At 51.2% G+C, this 16,764-nt stretch overlaps 1 protein-coding gene and 1 long non-coding RNA gene across 2 annotated transcripts; both read left to right on the top strand.

The window, feature by feature from the left end:
* Window positions 1-687: 687 nt before the first annotated feature.
* LOC308148232 (laminin subunit alpha-5-like) lies at window positions 688-11,135 on the top strand (the record flags this gene model as incomplete). Its single annotated transcript, XM_080521677.1, has 3 exons — window positions 688-858; window positions 1,721-1,818; window positions 11,019-11,135. Coding segments are annotated over 3 exons (315 nt in total), but the record flags the coding sequence as incomplete, so codon positions are not given.
* A 1,791-nt stretch (window positions 11,136-12,926) lies between these two features.
* On the top strand, window positions 12,927-14,014 carry LOC308148233. Its single transcript, XR_013937186.1, has 3 exons — window positions 12,927-13,033; window positions 13,175-13,265; window positions 13,880-14,014. It is a non-coding gene; the product is annotated as an uncharacterized lncRNA (long non-coding RNA).
* Window positions 14,015-16,764: the final 2,750 nt, after the last annotated feature.

Here is a 16,764-nt window from a genome sequence, read left to right as displayed (position 1 = left end):
CATCTCCTCCTCCTTCTTCTTCTTGTCCTTCTCCTTCTTCTCCTCCTTCTTCTTCTTCTTGTCCTTCTCCTTCTTCTTCTCCTTCTTCTCCTCCTCCTTCTTCTTCTTGTCCTTCTCCTTCTTCTCCTCCTTCCTCTTCTCCTTCATCTTCTCCTCTTCTCCTTCTCCTCCTTCCTCTTCTCCTTCATCTTCTCCTTCTTCTCCTTCTCCTCCTTCTTCTCCTCCTTCCTCTTCTCCTTCATCTTCTCCTTCTTCTCCTTCTCCTTCATCTTCTCCTTCTTCTCCTTCTCCTCCTTCCTCTTCTCCTTCATCTTCTCCTTCTTCTCCTTCTCCTCCTTCTTCTCTCCTTCCTCTTCTCCTTCATCTTCTCCTTCTTCTCCTTCTCCTCCTTCTTCTCCTCCTTCCTCTTCTCCTCCATCTCCTCCTCCTTCTCCTCCTCCTCCTCTCCACCGCCCCCTACAGGTTCTCTCAGTATTGCTGCTCTTCTCCTATACGACATTAACAATAATGAATAATGTGTTCCTGCGTTCTGATTGGATGAATTCTTTACCGGTGGAGCGTTTGTGGGCGGAGCGGCTGGGGGGGGGGGGTCGGTCCCTAACCGCCGGCCACCCCGCCGTCCCGCCCTGCCGCCCTGCCGCCGCGCCGCCGCCGCCGCTCCTTGTGCTGACTTGCCTTGCTGTCCAGGTGGTGGTGTCGCTGGTCAACGGGCGGCCGGGGGCCATGAACTTCTCGTACTCGCCGGTGCTCCGGGACTTCACCAAGGCCACCAACATCAAGCTGCGCTTCCTGAGGACCAACACGCTGCTGGGCCACCTCATGGGCAAGGCGCTGCGCGACCCTACCGTCACACGCAGGGTGAGAGCCGCTGCAGCCTCACCGCTCCTCTCTCTTATAGCAACACCCTCGAGTTTCTACTTCTGCTTTTCTTTATTTTGAGACTTTTATGTAGAACATCCAGCTCTAGATCACCTACTTCCTTATGCACATATAAATGAAGATACTTTTGTACAGTGCATACAAATATACGTTTCACATTTTGAACAGGACGGCGTTCAAAATATACAATTAACCTCTGAAACAGGTTGTAGTTCAAAAAACAAACATTAATGGTCGTATACGATCGCAACATGAATGTTTCTGCTCCTGCTTTGATGTTTTGGTTTTTAACTTTCAGCGTAAAAAAAACTTTTGAGGCGTGCCGAAGTATGTCGAGGCAGAAACGCGGCTCGTTAACATGTCAGAGGGCGGATTTACGCGATGCCCCCGAAGGCATCGCGTGGATCCTGCAGTCTCAACCCGACCGACACGGCGGCTCCGACGCAAACTTTCTCTTTTAATTACCGAAGCAAGCCGGGCGGTTGAAAAGTTAAAACGCTGCTTCACGGAAATGTGAGGGGGCGTGACCCGCCGCGAGGGGGCGTGGCCTGTCGTGAGGGGGCGTGGCCTGCGAGTTCAACAGCCAAACTCCTCTTCTCGTTCTCCCCCGGTCTGTTTGACCCAGTCTGAGATTGTTCCTCGTCACAAAACTCCAAATGAGAAATATACGAATATCACACTTGTTGGGTCGGATAGCGCCTCGGCGGTTGTGCGACGGCTTCGGTTTCTCTTTCCTCACACGAGCCGTGACAAGCCCCCTCGGGGTGGAAAAAACAGTTTTGAGGACTTGAATGAACTCGGCTGGTTGTTGAAAGTGTTGAAACGTTTGTTGTTTGAACAGTATTACTACAGCATCAAGGACATCAGCATCGGAGGACGCTGTGTGTGTAACGGACACGCCGAGGCCTGCAACGCCCACGACCCCAACGACCCCTACAAGTAGGTTACGTGTATGGACACACACACACACACACACACACACACACACACACACACACACACACTGGGAGTGTGTTGCAGGATTCCCCGCCCGCAGCGCCTCCTCAGGGTGACCTCCACCCGCATACCTGCGATGCAGATTGGACGCCATCATTTGTCCCGACATGCGAGGATGGGAGGATGAAAAGAGAGGGAGAAGCCTGACATTTACTAAAAATATAAAGAGGAAAAAAAAAGTAAACAAAACGCCTCCGCACGAGCCGTTGGGCAAGTGTTGAGGTCGTCGTTAGAATCTGAAGCCGACGTGAGGAACCGCCTCCTGCTGCTGTGTGACCCCGGGAGGGGGGAGGGGGGGAGGAGGGGGGAGGGGGGAGGAAGGGGGGAGGGGGGAGGAAGGGGGCGTGTCCACCGGGATCTGACCAATCAGACGGCGCGTCTGCAACCGCGGACATTCCAGGGCTAATGCTAATCCCTGTGTGTGGCCAATGCTAACGTCGCTCACGTTTTTCATGTTGGCATTGGTGAAGTTTGGGCTCTACCGAGTGTAGCTCTAGCTGGCGTTGGTGAAAGTCTTTGCTCTACCGAGTGTAGCTCTAGCTGACGTTGGTGAAAGTCTACGCTCTACCGAGTGTAGCTCTAGCTGGCGTTGGTGAAAGTCTGCGCTCTACCGAGTGTAGCTCTAGCTGGCGTTGGTGAAAGTCTACGCTCTACCAAGTGTAGCTCTAGCTGGTGCTCTACCGAGTGTAGCTCTAGCTGACGTTGGTGAAAGTCTACGCTCTACCGAGTGTAGCTCTAGCTGGCGCTCTACCGAGTGTAGCTCTCGCTGATGTTGGTGAAAGTCTACGCTCTACCGAGTGTAGCTCTAGCTGACGTTGGTGAAAGTCTACGCTCTACCGAGTGTAGCTCTAGCTGGTGCTCTACCGAGTGTAGCTCTAGCTGACGTTGGTGAAAGTCTACGCTCTACCGAGTGTAGCTCTAGCTGACGTTGGTGAAAGTCTACGCTCTACCGAGTGTAGCTCTAGCTGGCGTTGGTGAAAGTCTACGCTCTACCGAGTGTAGCTCTAGCTGGTGCTCTACCGAGTGTAGCTCTCGCTGATGTTGGTGAAAGTCTTCGCTCTACCGAGTGTAGCTCTAGCTGGTGCTCTACCGAGTGTAGCTCTAGCTGGCGTTGGTGAAAGTCTACGCTCTACCGAGTGTAGCTCTAGCTGGCGCTCTACCGAGTGTAGCTCTAGCTGACGTTGGTGAAAGTCTACGCTCTACCGAGTGTAGCTCTAGCTGGTGCTCTACCGAGTGTAGCTCTAGCTGGCGTTGGTGAAAGTCTTTGCTCTACCGAGTGTAGCTCTAGCTGGCGTTGGTGAAAGTCTACGCTCTACCGAGTGTAGCTCTAGCCTGGCGTCGCCACTTCCTGTCCTTCAGCCTTGTGATTACAGACGGCGGCTCAGCCAGGATCTTCAGACCAGCGCAGCTCCTTCCTGCCGTGTTCAGCTGCAGGCTGTGGTTTTCACAATAAGACATCATTACCTCGTTAAATCCACCGTGTGTGAGGCACTGCACTATATATCTACACACACACACACACCTGCTGCGTGTCCACACACGTACTCAGGTTTGAGTTTCCCGACTGATCGTCGGTTCAGTGACACTAAAGAGACGGAGGAGGTCTGATGTTCTCGTCTTTCATGTTGTGGGTGAATGAGGGAGGAGGAAGGAGGGATGAGGGAGGAGGAAGGAGGGATGAGGGAGAGGAAGGAGGGATGACAGAGGGAGAGGAAGGAGGGATGAGGGAGAGGAAGGAGGGATGACAGAGGGAGAGGAAGGAGGGATGATTTTTTTCCAGCCTTCAAACTAGTGGAGCTGGTTAGTTGTACTTAGTTACCCGCAACAGCCGGAAGGATTCCATGACGACTGAGCATGACAACATAAAGATCGTCACGTTTCCATGACGACTGAGAGACCTTCACAATTCCATGACGACTGAGTGACCGTCACGTTTCCATGACGACTGAGTGACCGCCACGTTTCCATGACGACTGAGTGACCGTCACGTTTCCATGACGACTGAGTGACCGTCACGTTTCCATGACGACTGAGAGACCTTCACAATTCCATGACGACTGAGTGACCGCCACGTTTCCATGACGACTGAGTGACCGTCACGTTTCCATGACGACTGAGTGACCGTCACGTTTCCATGACGACTGAGTGACCGTCACGTTTCCATGACGAGTGAGAGGCCGTCACGTTTCCATGACGACTGAGTGACCGCCACGTTTCCATGACGACTGAGTGACCGTCACGTTTCCGTGACGACTGAGAGACCGTCACGTTTCCATGACGACTGAGCGCTACAACATGAAGGTTGTCGTGACGAAAGAAGGTGACAACACGAGAAGTGTTTCCATGACGGCGGCGGTCAGAATGACACCGATTCACCGTGTTTCCATGAGGGCCAAGTCCTTGTGGTGCGTTTCCATGACGACACAGGGAACTAGTGACGTGGTCAGCCGGCTGACGTCAGGAGGGATTATTTCCTCGTCAGTCTGAACATCTCCGGTTCTCCTGCGACGCTTCGTGGCTCCATTAGTGAAACAAACAGTTTGAAAAAGCTTCACGTCACTTCATTTACTTTATTTTCCACGTTAATCGTTCTTCCACCGCTGAAACGTCTCGTTAATCTTCAGCAAAGACAAACAGTCAGATTCTCTCCGAGACACTTTTTGATTTCCACGTGATCTTTTTATTGAATGTTCTTTTTTTCCGGCTCCCTCATCAATCTGCAGCAGCTTCAAACAAAGTGTGTCTGGATCGTGTCTGACTGTAAACTATACCCTCAGAATGACATAATGCAGCTGTATAAATATATATATATACACCATACATACATATACTTCATACATATCTATATAGAACTGAAATACACGTCGTTCAGTTGGAAGAAGTTTTCTTCTCGTCGGCTTCAAGGAGTTTTTACAAACTTTAACTGCAGTTCCTTCCTCCTTTTCTTTACTTTTTATTCCAACGCTGATGGGAAAAGTCTGTTTTCTGGATCCGTCCCAACACACACACACACACACACACACACACACACACACACACACACACACACACACACCGCTCTGATGGATAGAGCAGATGTTGGTCGTGATCCTGAACCGAAGGTGAAGCAGCAAAGTGAATCCAAATGGAGCCGAACAGAACAAACTGAACGAGGGATGGAGGGATGCTCCATAATCTGGTGTTAGAGGAGGAAGATGCTCTATAATCTGGTGTTAGAGGAGGAAGATGCTCTATAATCTGGTGTTAGAGGAAGATGCTCTATAATCTGGTGTTAGAGGATGAAGATGCTCTATAATCTGGTGTTAGAGGAGGAAGATGCTCTATAATCTGATGTTAGAGGAGGAAGATGCTCCATAATCTGGTGTTAGAGGAGGAAGATGCTCTATAATCTGGTGTTAGAGGATGAAGATGCTCTATAATCTGGTGTTGGAGGAGGAAGATGCTCTATAATCTGGTGTTAGAGGAGGAAGATGCTCCATAATCTGGTGTTAGAGGAGGAAGGTGCTCTATAATCTGGTGTTAGAGGAGGAAGATGCTCTATAATCTGGTGTTAGAGGATGAAGATGCTCTATAATCTGGTGTCAGAGGAGGAAGATGCTCTATAATCTGATGTCAGAGGAGGAAGATGCTCTATAATCTGGTGTTAGAGGAGGAAGATGCTCTATAATCTGGTGTTAGAGGAGGAAGATGCTCTATAATCTGGTGTTAGAGGAAGATGCTCTATAATCTGGTGTTAGAGGAGGAAGATGCTCTATAATCTGGTGTTAGAGGAGGAAGATGCTCTATAATCTGGTGTTAGAGGAAGATGCTCTATAATCTGGTGTTAGAGGAGGAAGATGCTCTATAATCTGGTGTTAGAGGAAGATGCTCTATAATCTGGTGTTAGAGGAAGATGCTCTATAATCTGGTGTTAGAGGAGGAATATGCTCTATAATCTGGTGTTAGAGGAGGAAGATGCTCTATAATCTGGTGTTAGAGGAGGAAGATGCTCTATAATCTGGTGTTAGAGGAGGAAGATGCTCTATAATCTGGTGTTAGAGGAGGAAGATGCTCTATAATCTGGTGTTAGAGGAGGAAGATGCTCTATAATCTGATGTCAGAGGAGGAAGATGCTCTATAATCTGGTGTTAGAGGAGGAAGATGCTCTATAATCTGGTGTTAGAGGAGGAAGATGCTCTATAATCTGGTGTTAGAGGAGGAAGATGCTCTATAATCTGGTGTTAGAGGAGGAAGATGCTCTATAATCTGGTGTTAGAGGAGGAAGATGCTCTATAATCTGGTGTTAGAGGAGGAAGATGCTCTATAATCTGGTGTTAGAGGAGGAAGATGCTCTATAATCTGATGTTAGAGGAGGAAGATGCTCTATAATCTGGTGTTAGAGGAGGAAGATGCTCTATAATCTGGTGTCAGAGGAGGAAGATGCTCTATAATCTGATGTCAGAGGAGGAAGATGCTCTATAATCTGGTGTCAGAGGAGGAAGATGCTCTATAATCTGGTGTTAGAGGAGGAAGATGCTCTATAATCTGGATTCTGGCGGGAGCGGATGAGAACGGAATGCGTTGTGATGGACTGTAATTCCCAGCGAAGGGAAGGAATGCTCTGGTGTGGAATGGAATGCTGTGGGACTGAACGGATCATTATGGGATGGAAGAACCCTCCGAGATGGAATGTTCCGGGCTGGATTGGAATTCCCAGCGATGGGATTGGGATCGTGTGGATGGGAATGCTCTGGTGTGGAATGGAATGCCGCGGGGAAGAGCGGGACGTGATGAAACCCCCCCCCCCCCCCCCCCCCCCCCCCCCCCGAGGTGGGATGGAGGGAACGTTCCGGTGTCACTGGGAATGATGGGAGCTGACGGATGAGAGGAATCTCATGGCGCTGCATGTTTCCACAGGTTCTGTCACAACGAGCTCAAACACTCAACGCACTCATAAAACCTGATGGAGCTGCAGAAATCCCTCCACCGCGTTTCTATGGCCCCGCTCCTAGTAGCTTCTAGTTCTATATGTCTATGGTCCCGCTCCTCCTGCTGCTAGCATCAGTAGCTTCTAGTTCTATACGTCTATGGCCCCGCTCCTCCTGCTGCTAGCGTCAGTAGCTTCTAGTTCTATACGTCTATGGCCCCGCTCCTCCTGCTGCTAGCATCAGTAGCTTCTAGTTCTATACGTCTATGGTCCTGCTCCTCCTGCTGCTAGCATCCGTAGCTTCTAGTTCTATACGTCTATGGCCCTGCTCCTCCTACTGCTAGCGTCAGTAGCTTCTAGTTCTATAGGTCTATGGCCCTGCTCCTCCTACTGCTAGCATCAGTAGCTTCTAGTTCTATAGGTCTATGACCCCGCTCCTCCTGCTGCTAGCATCAGTAGCTTCTAGTTCTATAGGTCTGTGGCCCCGCTCCTCCTGCTAGCGTCAGTAGCTTCTAGCTCGTCGTCCTTGATTGTTGTGGTTATTTGATGACATCACGGATCGCGGTGGGGGGAGGGAGGTGGGGGGGGGATTACATCATCTTTTTTACCACAGATGATCAACTTTGCCGGGGTTTTAGAATTTCCCCACTCTTGGACCCGTGTTGAAAAAAAAACGAAACAGTTTTCACGCTTCTGAAACCGCCTCATGTGGACGACAGGCCAGGAACATCTGGTTCAGGTGAACCAGATGTTCCTGGTTCAGGTGACCTATAGATTCTCACACAAGTCTTCTTAAAGCGACACGACATGAGAATTTACTGGCTTTCCTGCATCGTGAACGAACTCCTAAAGAATGAACTCCGACAGAGGTGCAGCCCGGTCCTTACGCCCAGATGTTGAATCACATAAAACAATAAAACACATAAGTAACTGAATATCATGTTCTCAAACCCCCCCAGGAGTTTTTTCCTCACGTTTTCCTCTCCACACCTCCAGTAGAAACACCTGCGGTGGAATTCCAGCATCCAGTCCCAGTGCAGCAGATTTAGATTTAATATCGGGGCCAATTAATTTCCATACGATGAGCGTGCTTCATTCCTGTAACCCCCCCCGGGGGGGTGGGGGAGGGGGGTGGGGGGGGGGGCGTTCCCTCGTTCAGGATGTCGACTCCACTGATCATCAGACGTCTCCTGGCGCCCTGCCAAAGATCACGAGAGATTAAAGCTGGGTGAGACGAGGACGGTGTGATTGGAGACGTTCCAGCGGAGGGGGGGGGACAGGAAGTCAGTCCGGTGCAGCAGGAGAACCTGGACGTTCTCCACCTGCTGCTGTGGTTCTTCAGCAGCACGGAGGTTCCAGAGTTCAGGGGACGACGGGGGACTTTGGTTGTGTTTTGGCGTCAGGAGCCTCCGTCTCCATGGAGACGGGGCGAAAACTCAACTTTCTGAAAACGTTCAGGAGTCGATGGAAACGCTGCAAAAATCAGTAATTCTTCTTCTGTGGTTTCAGTTTAGTTTAGTGTCTGTTTTTAGTACAACAGCACCCACTAGTGGCCCAACGTGAAAACTTTTTAAAAAGTTTTTTATTCAGTTCTTATTTGTTGGATCGTCGTTCACTGGGATTTTGGTTCGTGAGAATTTCTACGTGGAAACTCGCTGAGTTTTATCTGTTTATTTTCACCACATTGGTGATTTTAATATATATTGTTTTCTGCCGTTGGCGAGTCAACAAACATGATTTTTGAAAACGTTTCCAGAATAACAAGTGTTTTGATGCGTCTGAACGGGTCCAAGACAACATCTGAGAGACATAAAATCATCTGGAGCGCCTGTAGTACGTCAGGCGCTCCAGATGTGCATGTCCTTGAATTGCAAGGTCACGTAAAGGTTAAAAAACAACCGTTTCTTCATCATAACACGGTCAGTTTTCATCCCACCGACGTCAAACCAGCACCAAAATGTTCAGCTCTCAATTCCCTCTCTCCTGACGTGTCACATGATGCAGTGACGTCATCGCCCTGGTTATCGGTCGGGGGTCAAAGGTCAGGGTGGAGGTTGGGGGGGGTCACACGGGAAAATAGTAAAATGTGTCAAACGGTGAAAACACGAAGCGACTCAAACGACCACGGTGACGGACGGTGGATGGGAAGCGGTGGATCCAATGACCTGGTGATCCGTTGGTTTCCATGGTGACCAACCACGGTGGCGTTGGCCGAGGTCCGCGTTCTACCGAGCGTAGCTCTAGTTTCACGTGTTGCCGAAGCGTGAAGTTCTCTTTCTTGGCGATAACAAGTTTAATGTAGGTGAGGCAGGAAGCTGCAGGTCCGCCGGCGACACGAACCAGGAAGTGATGGAAACCCTCCATTGTTCCTGGAGACGCTTGAATGGAGCCGATTTCCAGGGAGGAATGAGTCAAACACGCTGTGGGGGGGGCGATGATCTGGGTGGGGGGGGGGGCGAGCTGGAACAGAAGTCACGTTATCGTTTGTTTTGTTTTTTTTCTTTAACAGTTTTGGCTTCAGGGCTGCAGTTCACCTGCCAGGCCTCTGGGGGTGCTGTGACTCAACAAACACACCAAACATGCAGAAAAAGTAGTTCTATAGGCTACTGCTGGCGTCAGTAGCTTCTAGTTCTATAGGTCTATGCTCCTGCTGCTAATGTCAGTAACTCTAGTTCTGTAGGTCTATGGCCCTGCTCCTCCAGCTGCTAGCGTCAGTAGCTTCTAGTTCTGTAGGTCTATGCTCCTGCTGCTAATGTCAGTAACTCTAGTTCTGTAGGTCTATGGCCCTGCTCCTCCAGCTGCTAGCATCAGTAGCTTCTACTGCTAGCGTCAGTAGCTTCTAGTTCTATAGGTCTATGGCCCTGCTGCTAGCGTCAGTAGCTTCTACTGCTAGCGTCAGTAGCTTCTAGTTCTATAGGTCTATGGCCCTGCTGCTAGCGTCAGTAGCTTCTACTGCTAGCGTCAGTTGATTCTAGTTCTATAGTCTATGGCCCTGCTGCTAGCGTCAGTAGCTTCTACTGCTAGCGTCAGTAGCTTCTAGTTCTATAGGTCTATGGCCCTGCTCCTCCAGCTGCTAGCATCAGTAGCTTCTACTGCTAGCGTCAGTAGCTTCTAGTTCTATAGGTTCTATGGCCCTGCTGCTAGCGTCAGTAGCTTCTACTGCTAGCGTCAGTAGCTTCTAGTTTCTATAGGTCTATGGCCCTGCTGCTAGCGTCAGTAGCTTCTACTGCTAGCGTCAGTAGCTTCCTAGTTCTATAGGTCTATGGCCCTGCTCCTCCAGCTGCTAGCGTCAGTAGCTTCTAGTTCTATAGGTCTATGGCCCTGCTGCTAGCGTCAGTAGCTTCTACTGCTAGCGTCAGTAGCTTCTAGTTCTATAGGTCTATGGCCCTGCTGCTAGCGTCAGTAGCTTCTACTGCTAGCGTCAGTAGCTTCTAGTTCTATAGCTCTATGGCCCTGCTGCTAGGCGTCAGTAGCTTCTACTGCTAGCGTTCAGTAGCTTCTAGTTCTATAGGTCTATGGCCCTGCTCCTCCAGGCTGCTAGCTGTCAGTAGCTTCTAGTTCTATAGGTCTATGGCCCTGCTGCTAGCGTCAGTAGCTTCTACTGCTAGCGTCAGTAGCTTCTAGTTCTATAGGTCTATGGCCCTGCTGCTAGCGTCAGTAGCTTCTACTGCTAGCGTCAGTAGCTTCTAGTTCTATAGCTCTATGGCCCTGCTGCTAGCGTCAGTAGCTTCTACTGCCTAGCGTCAGTAGCTTCTAGTTCTATAGGTCTATGGCCCATCGTTGTGGTTGTTTGGGTTCAGGTGGTTTAACCCTATAAAAGGTCTGTAGCAGAATGTTTCCTGTGGATTCTGTCGCCCCCCCCCCCCCCCCCCTCCCCCCTCCTCCCCCCTCCCTCCCCCCCGCCCCCCCAGAGCCCTGAGAGGAGAGAATAGCATAAAGAGGTTACCCCCCCCCCCTGCTGTGTTTTGGCCACACTCCACAGGCCCCAGGTTTACAGACTAATCCGATTAGCCTCCGTCGGTGGAGCAGAAAGATTAACTCTTTCATTGTTGCTCAGGCTCTATTTCCACCTCCCTTCTGTCCTTTTCACTCTTTTGTTTTCTCCGGTCGGAGAGCAGGAATGTGAACTTCTCCGCAGAGTTCACACGACGTTTCTCCACAAACACCCGCCGATAAAAGACTCTCTTGACTTTTAGTGTGACGACGTGAATTCCTGAAACTGTCCTTGGTCCAACAGGCTGCAGTGCGACTGTCAGCACAACACCTGCGGCGTGTCATGGTGACCAGTGTGCCCCGGATACAACCAGTTACCGGTGGAAACCGGCCACGACCTACAGCGCCAATGAGTGTGAACGTGAGTCCTCTCTCTCTCTCTTTTAAAAAGTGTGGTTGCTCCAAGCAGCCAATCGGGACCCTATGTGATGTCATCGGGGGTTCAGCCAATCACAATCAAGGTAGGCTCCTCCCCCTTTGACTCCTCCCACAATCAGGCAGCTCTGCTCTGGCACATGGCGCCACGAGAGGAAGTACTACAGACGTTCTCAGATGTTCTCAGAGGATCTCAGACGTTCTCAGACGTTCTCAGACGTTCTCAGACGTTCTCAGAGGTTCTCAGAGGTTCTCAGATGTTCTCAGACGTTCTCAGACGTTCTCAGACGTTCTCAGAGGTTCTCAGAGGTTCTCAGACGTTCTCAGACGTTCTCAGAGGTTCTCAGAGGTTCTCAGACGTTCTCAGACGTTCTCAGACGTTCTCAGAGGTTCTCAGAGGTTCTCAGAGGTTCTCAGATGTTCTCAGAGGTTCTCAGAGGTTCTCAGAAGTTCTCAGAGGTTCTCAGACGTTCTCAGAGGTTCTCAGAGGTTCTCAGACATTCTCAGAAGTTTCTCAGAGGTTCTCAGATGTTTCTCAGATGTTCTCAGAGGTTCTCAGCGTTCTCAGAGGTTCTCAGAGGTTCTCAGGCGTTCTCAGACGTTCTCAGAAGTTCTCAGAGGTTCTCAGACATTCTCAGAGGTTCTCAGAGGTTCTCAGGAGCGTTCTCAAGACGTTCTCAGACGTTCTCAGACGTTCTCAGAGGTTCTCAGAGGTTCTCAGAGGTTCTCAGGCGTTCTCAGACGTTCTCAGACGTTCTCAGAGGTTCTCAGACGTTCTCAGAAGTTCTCAGAGGTTCTCAGACATTCTCAGAGGTTCTCAGACGTTCTCAGACGTTCTCAGACGTTCTCAGAAGTTCTCAGAGGTTCTCAGACATTCTCAGAGGTTCTCAGAGGTTCTCAGGTGCGTTCTCAGACGTTCTCAGGCGTTCTCAGACGTTCTCAGAGGTTCTCAGAGGTTCTCAGAGGTTCTCAGGGCGTTCTCAGGCGTTCTCAGACGTTCTCAGAAGTTCTCAGAGGTTCTCAGGCGTTCTCAGACGTTCTCAGACGTTCTCAGACGTTCTCAGAGGTTCTCAGAGGTTCTCAGAGGTTCTCAGAGCGTTCTCAGACGTTCTCAGAGGTTCTCAGACGTTCTCAGAGGTTCTCAGAGGTTCTCAGGCGTTCTCAGACGTTCTCAGAGGTTCTCAGACGTTCTCAGACGTTCTCAGAGGTTCTCAGAGGTTCTCAGAGTCGAAATGACGTAGTCGTCTGAGTTCCTCCGTCTTATCGCAGCGAGGATATATTTACCGCCACTGGAGGTCACTAGAGGTCACTGGAGGTCACTGGAGGTCACTGGAGGTCACTGGAGGTCGGGCCTGATACTTCTAGTTCTGGAAAGCGTCTTTATTAAAAACCCGCCGGCGCTAATCAGGCTGCCGCGGATAAGGGAGCGCTGGTTTATTCAGCCGGCGCCTCCCGGGCGCTGAGGGGCAGATAAGAGGAGGAGGAGGAGTGGAGGAGGAGGAGGAGTGGAGGAGTCACGCTCCACCAGGGGGAGCCGTGATCTGATGAGTCACTGTTTGAAGCAGAGGTTTAATCCCTCTGGATTATTTTCCTCAAGTCGTACAGCTTTTATTATTTAAACGTGTGATTAGAGGTGGGATTAACACTTTAAACCTGTGTGTGTGTGTGTGTGTGTGTGTGTGTGGTGTGTGTGTGTGTGTGTGTGTGTGTGTGTGTGGTGTGTGTGGTGTGTGTGTGTGTGTGTGTGTGTGTGTGTGTGCAGCGTGTAAACTGCCACCCGCCACTCCTTCGACTGTTACTACGACCCCGAGGTGGACGCGCGGCGCGGGCAGCCTGGACGCCCACGGTCACCACCGGGGGGGCGGAGTCTGCCTCAACTGTCAGGTGAGGCGGAACGTTCCGGAGCCAGCGGGCCGGTTCCCTGTCGCTCGCTGCTGCGGTAACGTCAACATGACCCCCCCCCCCCCCCCCCCCTCTCTACCCCCCCCCCCCTCTCTACCCCCCCCCCCCCCAATCCCTCCACAGCATCACACCACCGGAGTGAACTGTGAGCGCTGCATCCCCACCTACTACAGGTCACATGACCAGTCCATCGACTCCCCGCTGGCCTGCTCACGTGAGTTCCTTCAAAATAAAAGACTCGGTGGATGCTCTATAACCTGGTGTTAGAGGAGGAAGATGCTCTATAATCTGGTGTTGGAGGAGGAAGATGCTCTATCATCTGGTGTCAGAGGAGGAAGATGCTCTATCATCTGGTGTCAGAGGAGGAAGATGCTCTATAACCTGGTGTTAGAGGAGGAAGATGCTCTATAATCTGATGTTAGAGGAGGAAGATGCTCTATAATCTGATGTTAGAGGAGGAAGATGCTCTATAATCTGATGTTAGATGAGGAAGATGCTCTATCATCTGGTGTCAGAGGAGGAAGATGCTCTATAACCTGGTGTTAGAGGAGGAAGATGCTCTATAACCTGATTGGAGGAGGAAGATGCTCTATAATCTGGTGTTAGAGGAGGAAGATGCTCTATAACCTGGATTAGAGGAGGAAGATGCTCTATAATCTGGATTGGAGGAGGAAGATGCTCTATAATCTGGTGTTAGAGGAGGAAGATGCTCTATAACCTGGATTAGAGGAGGAAGATGCTCTATAACCTGGATTAGAGGAGGAAGATGCTCTATAACCTGGATTAGAGGAGGAAGATGCTCTATAATCTCTCTAATCCGCTCCACAGCCTGTGACTGTCAGTCAGACTTCACTGACGGAACTTGTGAGGATTTAACTGGTCGATGCTTCTGCCGGCCGAACTTCACCGGAGAAAACTGCGACTCGTGTGCCAACGGCTACGTCAACTTCCCCGAGTGTTACGGTGAGTCTGGAGGAGGAGGAGGAGGAGACTTGAGGAGTGGGAGGAGTCTGGAGGAGGAGACTGGAGGAGTGGGAGGAGTCTGGAGGAGGAGGAGCGGGGGGAGGGGGAGGAGGACTCTGGAAGAGGGGGAGGGGTCCTGGAGGAGGGGGGGAGAGGTCTGGAGGGGGAGGAGTCTGGAGGAGGAGGAGGAGGAGTCTGGAGGAGTGGGAGGAGTCTTGAGGGGAGGAGTCTGGAGGAGGGGGAGGAGTCAGGACTAACTCTTCTTCTGGTCTTACAGCCGTCCCCTCATTCCCGTCCACCAACGGAGAGGCCAAGCCGGCCGGGGAGATCATCAGTGAGTTCCTCACCTCACCTCACCTCACCTTATTTATCCTCACCTCACCTCACCTCACCTCACCTCCACCTCACCTCCACCTCACCTCACCTCACCTCACCTCACCTCACCTCACCTCACCTCACCTCACCTCACCTCCACCTCCACCTCCACCTCCACCTCCACCTCACCTCACCTCACCTCACCTCCACCTCCACCTCACCTCACCTCACCTCACCTCACCTCATTTTATCCTCACTTCACCACACCTCACCTCACCTCACCTCACCTCACCTCACCTGACCTCACCTGACCTCACCTCACCTTATTTATCCTCACTTCACCACACCTCACCTCACCTCACCTCCACCTCACCTCACCTCATTTATCCTCACTTCACCTCACCTCACCTCACCTCCACCTCACCTCACCACACCCTCACCTCACCTCCAGCTCCACCTCACCTCACCTCACCTCACCTCACCACACCCTCACCTCACCTCCAGCTCCACCTCACCTCACCTCACTTCACACCACACCTCACCTGACCTCACCTCACACTCACCTCACCTCACCTCCACCCTCACCTCCACCTCCACCTCACCTCACCTCACCTCACCTCACCTCACCTCATTTATCCTCACTTCACCACACCTCACCTCACCTCACCTCACCTCACCTCACCTGACCTCACCTGACCTCACCTCACCTTATTTATCCTCACTTCACCACACCTCACCCTCACCTCACCTCCACCTCACCTCACCTCATTTATCCTCACTTCACCTCACCTCACCTCACCTCCACCTCACCTCACCACACCCTCACCTCACCTCACCTCCACCTCACCTCACTTCACCACACCTCACCTCACCTCACCTCACCTCCACCTCACCTCACCTCCACCACCTCACCTCACCTCCACCTCCACCTCACCTCACCTCATTTATCCTCACTTCACCTCACCTCACCTCCACCTCACCTCACCACACCCTCACCTCACCTCCAGCTCCACCTCACCTCACCTCACTTCACCACACCTCACCTCACCTCACCTGACCTCACCTCACCTCACCTCACCTCCACCTCACCTCACCTCCACCTCACCTCCACCTCACCTCACCTCCACCACCTCACCTCCACCTCCACCCCACCTCACCCTTAGCCCCTTTTCTTTTCTTTTCTTTTTTGTGTCGTTTCTGCTTTTTAAATGACAAAAACGTTGTTAAAGTTCCTGGTAAGAAGAAAAAGCGGAGTTTAGCCTAAACAAAGCGGCGCTGAGCAGAACCTCCCAGATTAAGTCGGAGTTTCTCGTGGATCCGGGAGTTTTGGTGAAGAAGTTTCTGGAATGTGACGAGTTGCTGTGGAACCACATCGGCTCCGGCCTGTCAGACCCGCCGCCCCCTGCTGGTCCGGGGGGGGGACACAACCACACTGTGGTGCTTCAGCCAATCGGAGGCCAGATTCACCTGGAAATGCTTTTATTTTGAAGGCTTGTTGGTGTTTAGCTCCTGGGGGGGGGGGTGTTTAATCACTTTTCAATGCACTCATTCATTGCCGTTTCCATGGAAACCCCCCCCCCCCCCCCCTGCAGACTGTGAGTGCAGCGCCGCAGGGACGGTGGACAACTCGTGCCGGCCCGACCCCCGGACTCGAACCTGCGTCTGTAAGCCGGGTTTCCGTGGCGACCACTGTGACGCCTGTGCTCCGGTTTCTACGGCCTCAACTGTCAGGGTGAGTCGTTGTTCTTCATCCTCCTCATCCTCCTCTTCCTCTCTTCCTCTCTCTTTCTCTCTCTTCCTCTCTTCCTCTCTCTTTCTCTCTCTTCCTCTTCTTCCTCTTCTTCTTCTTCCTCTCTCTTTCTCTCTTCCTCTCTCTTCCTCTTCTTCCTCTCTTCCTCTCTCTTTCTCTCTCTTTCTCTTCTTCCTCTCTCTTCCTCCTCTTCCTCTCTCTTTCTCTCTTTCTCTCTCTTTCTCTTCTTCCTCTCTCTTCCTCCTCTTCCTCTCTCTTTCTCTCTTTCTCTCTCTTCCTCTCTCTTTCTCTTCCTCTCTCTTTCTCTCTCTGTTTCTCTCTCTTCCTCTCTCTCTTCCTCTCTCTTTCTCTCTCTTCCTCTTTTTCTCTTTCTCTCTCTTCCTCTCTCTTTCTCTCTCTTCCTCTCTTTTCCTGTCTCTTCCTCTCTCTTTCTCTTCCTCTCTTCCTCTTTCTCTCTCTTTCTCTCTCTTTCTCTCTCTTCCTCTCTTTTCCTGTCTCTTCCGCTCTCTTTCTCTTCCTCTCTTCCTCTTTCTCTCTCTTTCTCTCTCTTCCTCTCTTTTCCTGTCTCTTCTCTCTTTCTCTTCCTCTCTCTCTCTTCCTCTTTCTCTCTTTCTCTCTCTTCCTCTCTTTTCCTGTCTCTTCCTCTCTCTTCCTCTCTTCCTCTCTTTCTCTCTGTTTCTCTCGG

Source organism: Blennius ocellaris (assembly GCF_963422515.1).
Source record: "Blennius ocellaris genome assembly, contig: SCAFFOLD_417, whole genome shotgun sequence".
Lineage (NCBI taxonomy): Eukaryota > Metazoa > Chordata > Actinopteri > Blenniiformes > Blenniidae > Blennius > Blennius ocellaris.
Note: the sequence above shows the minus strand (reverse complement) of the source record. Positions and strands in the feature narration are given on the sequence as shown.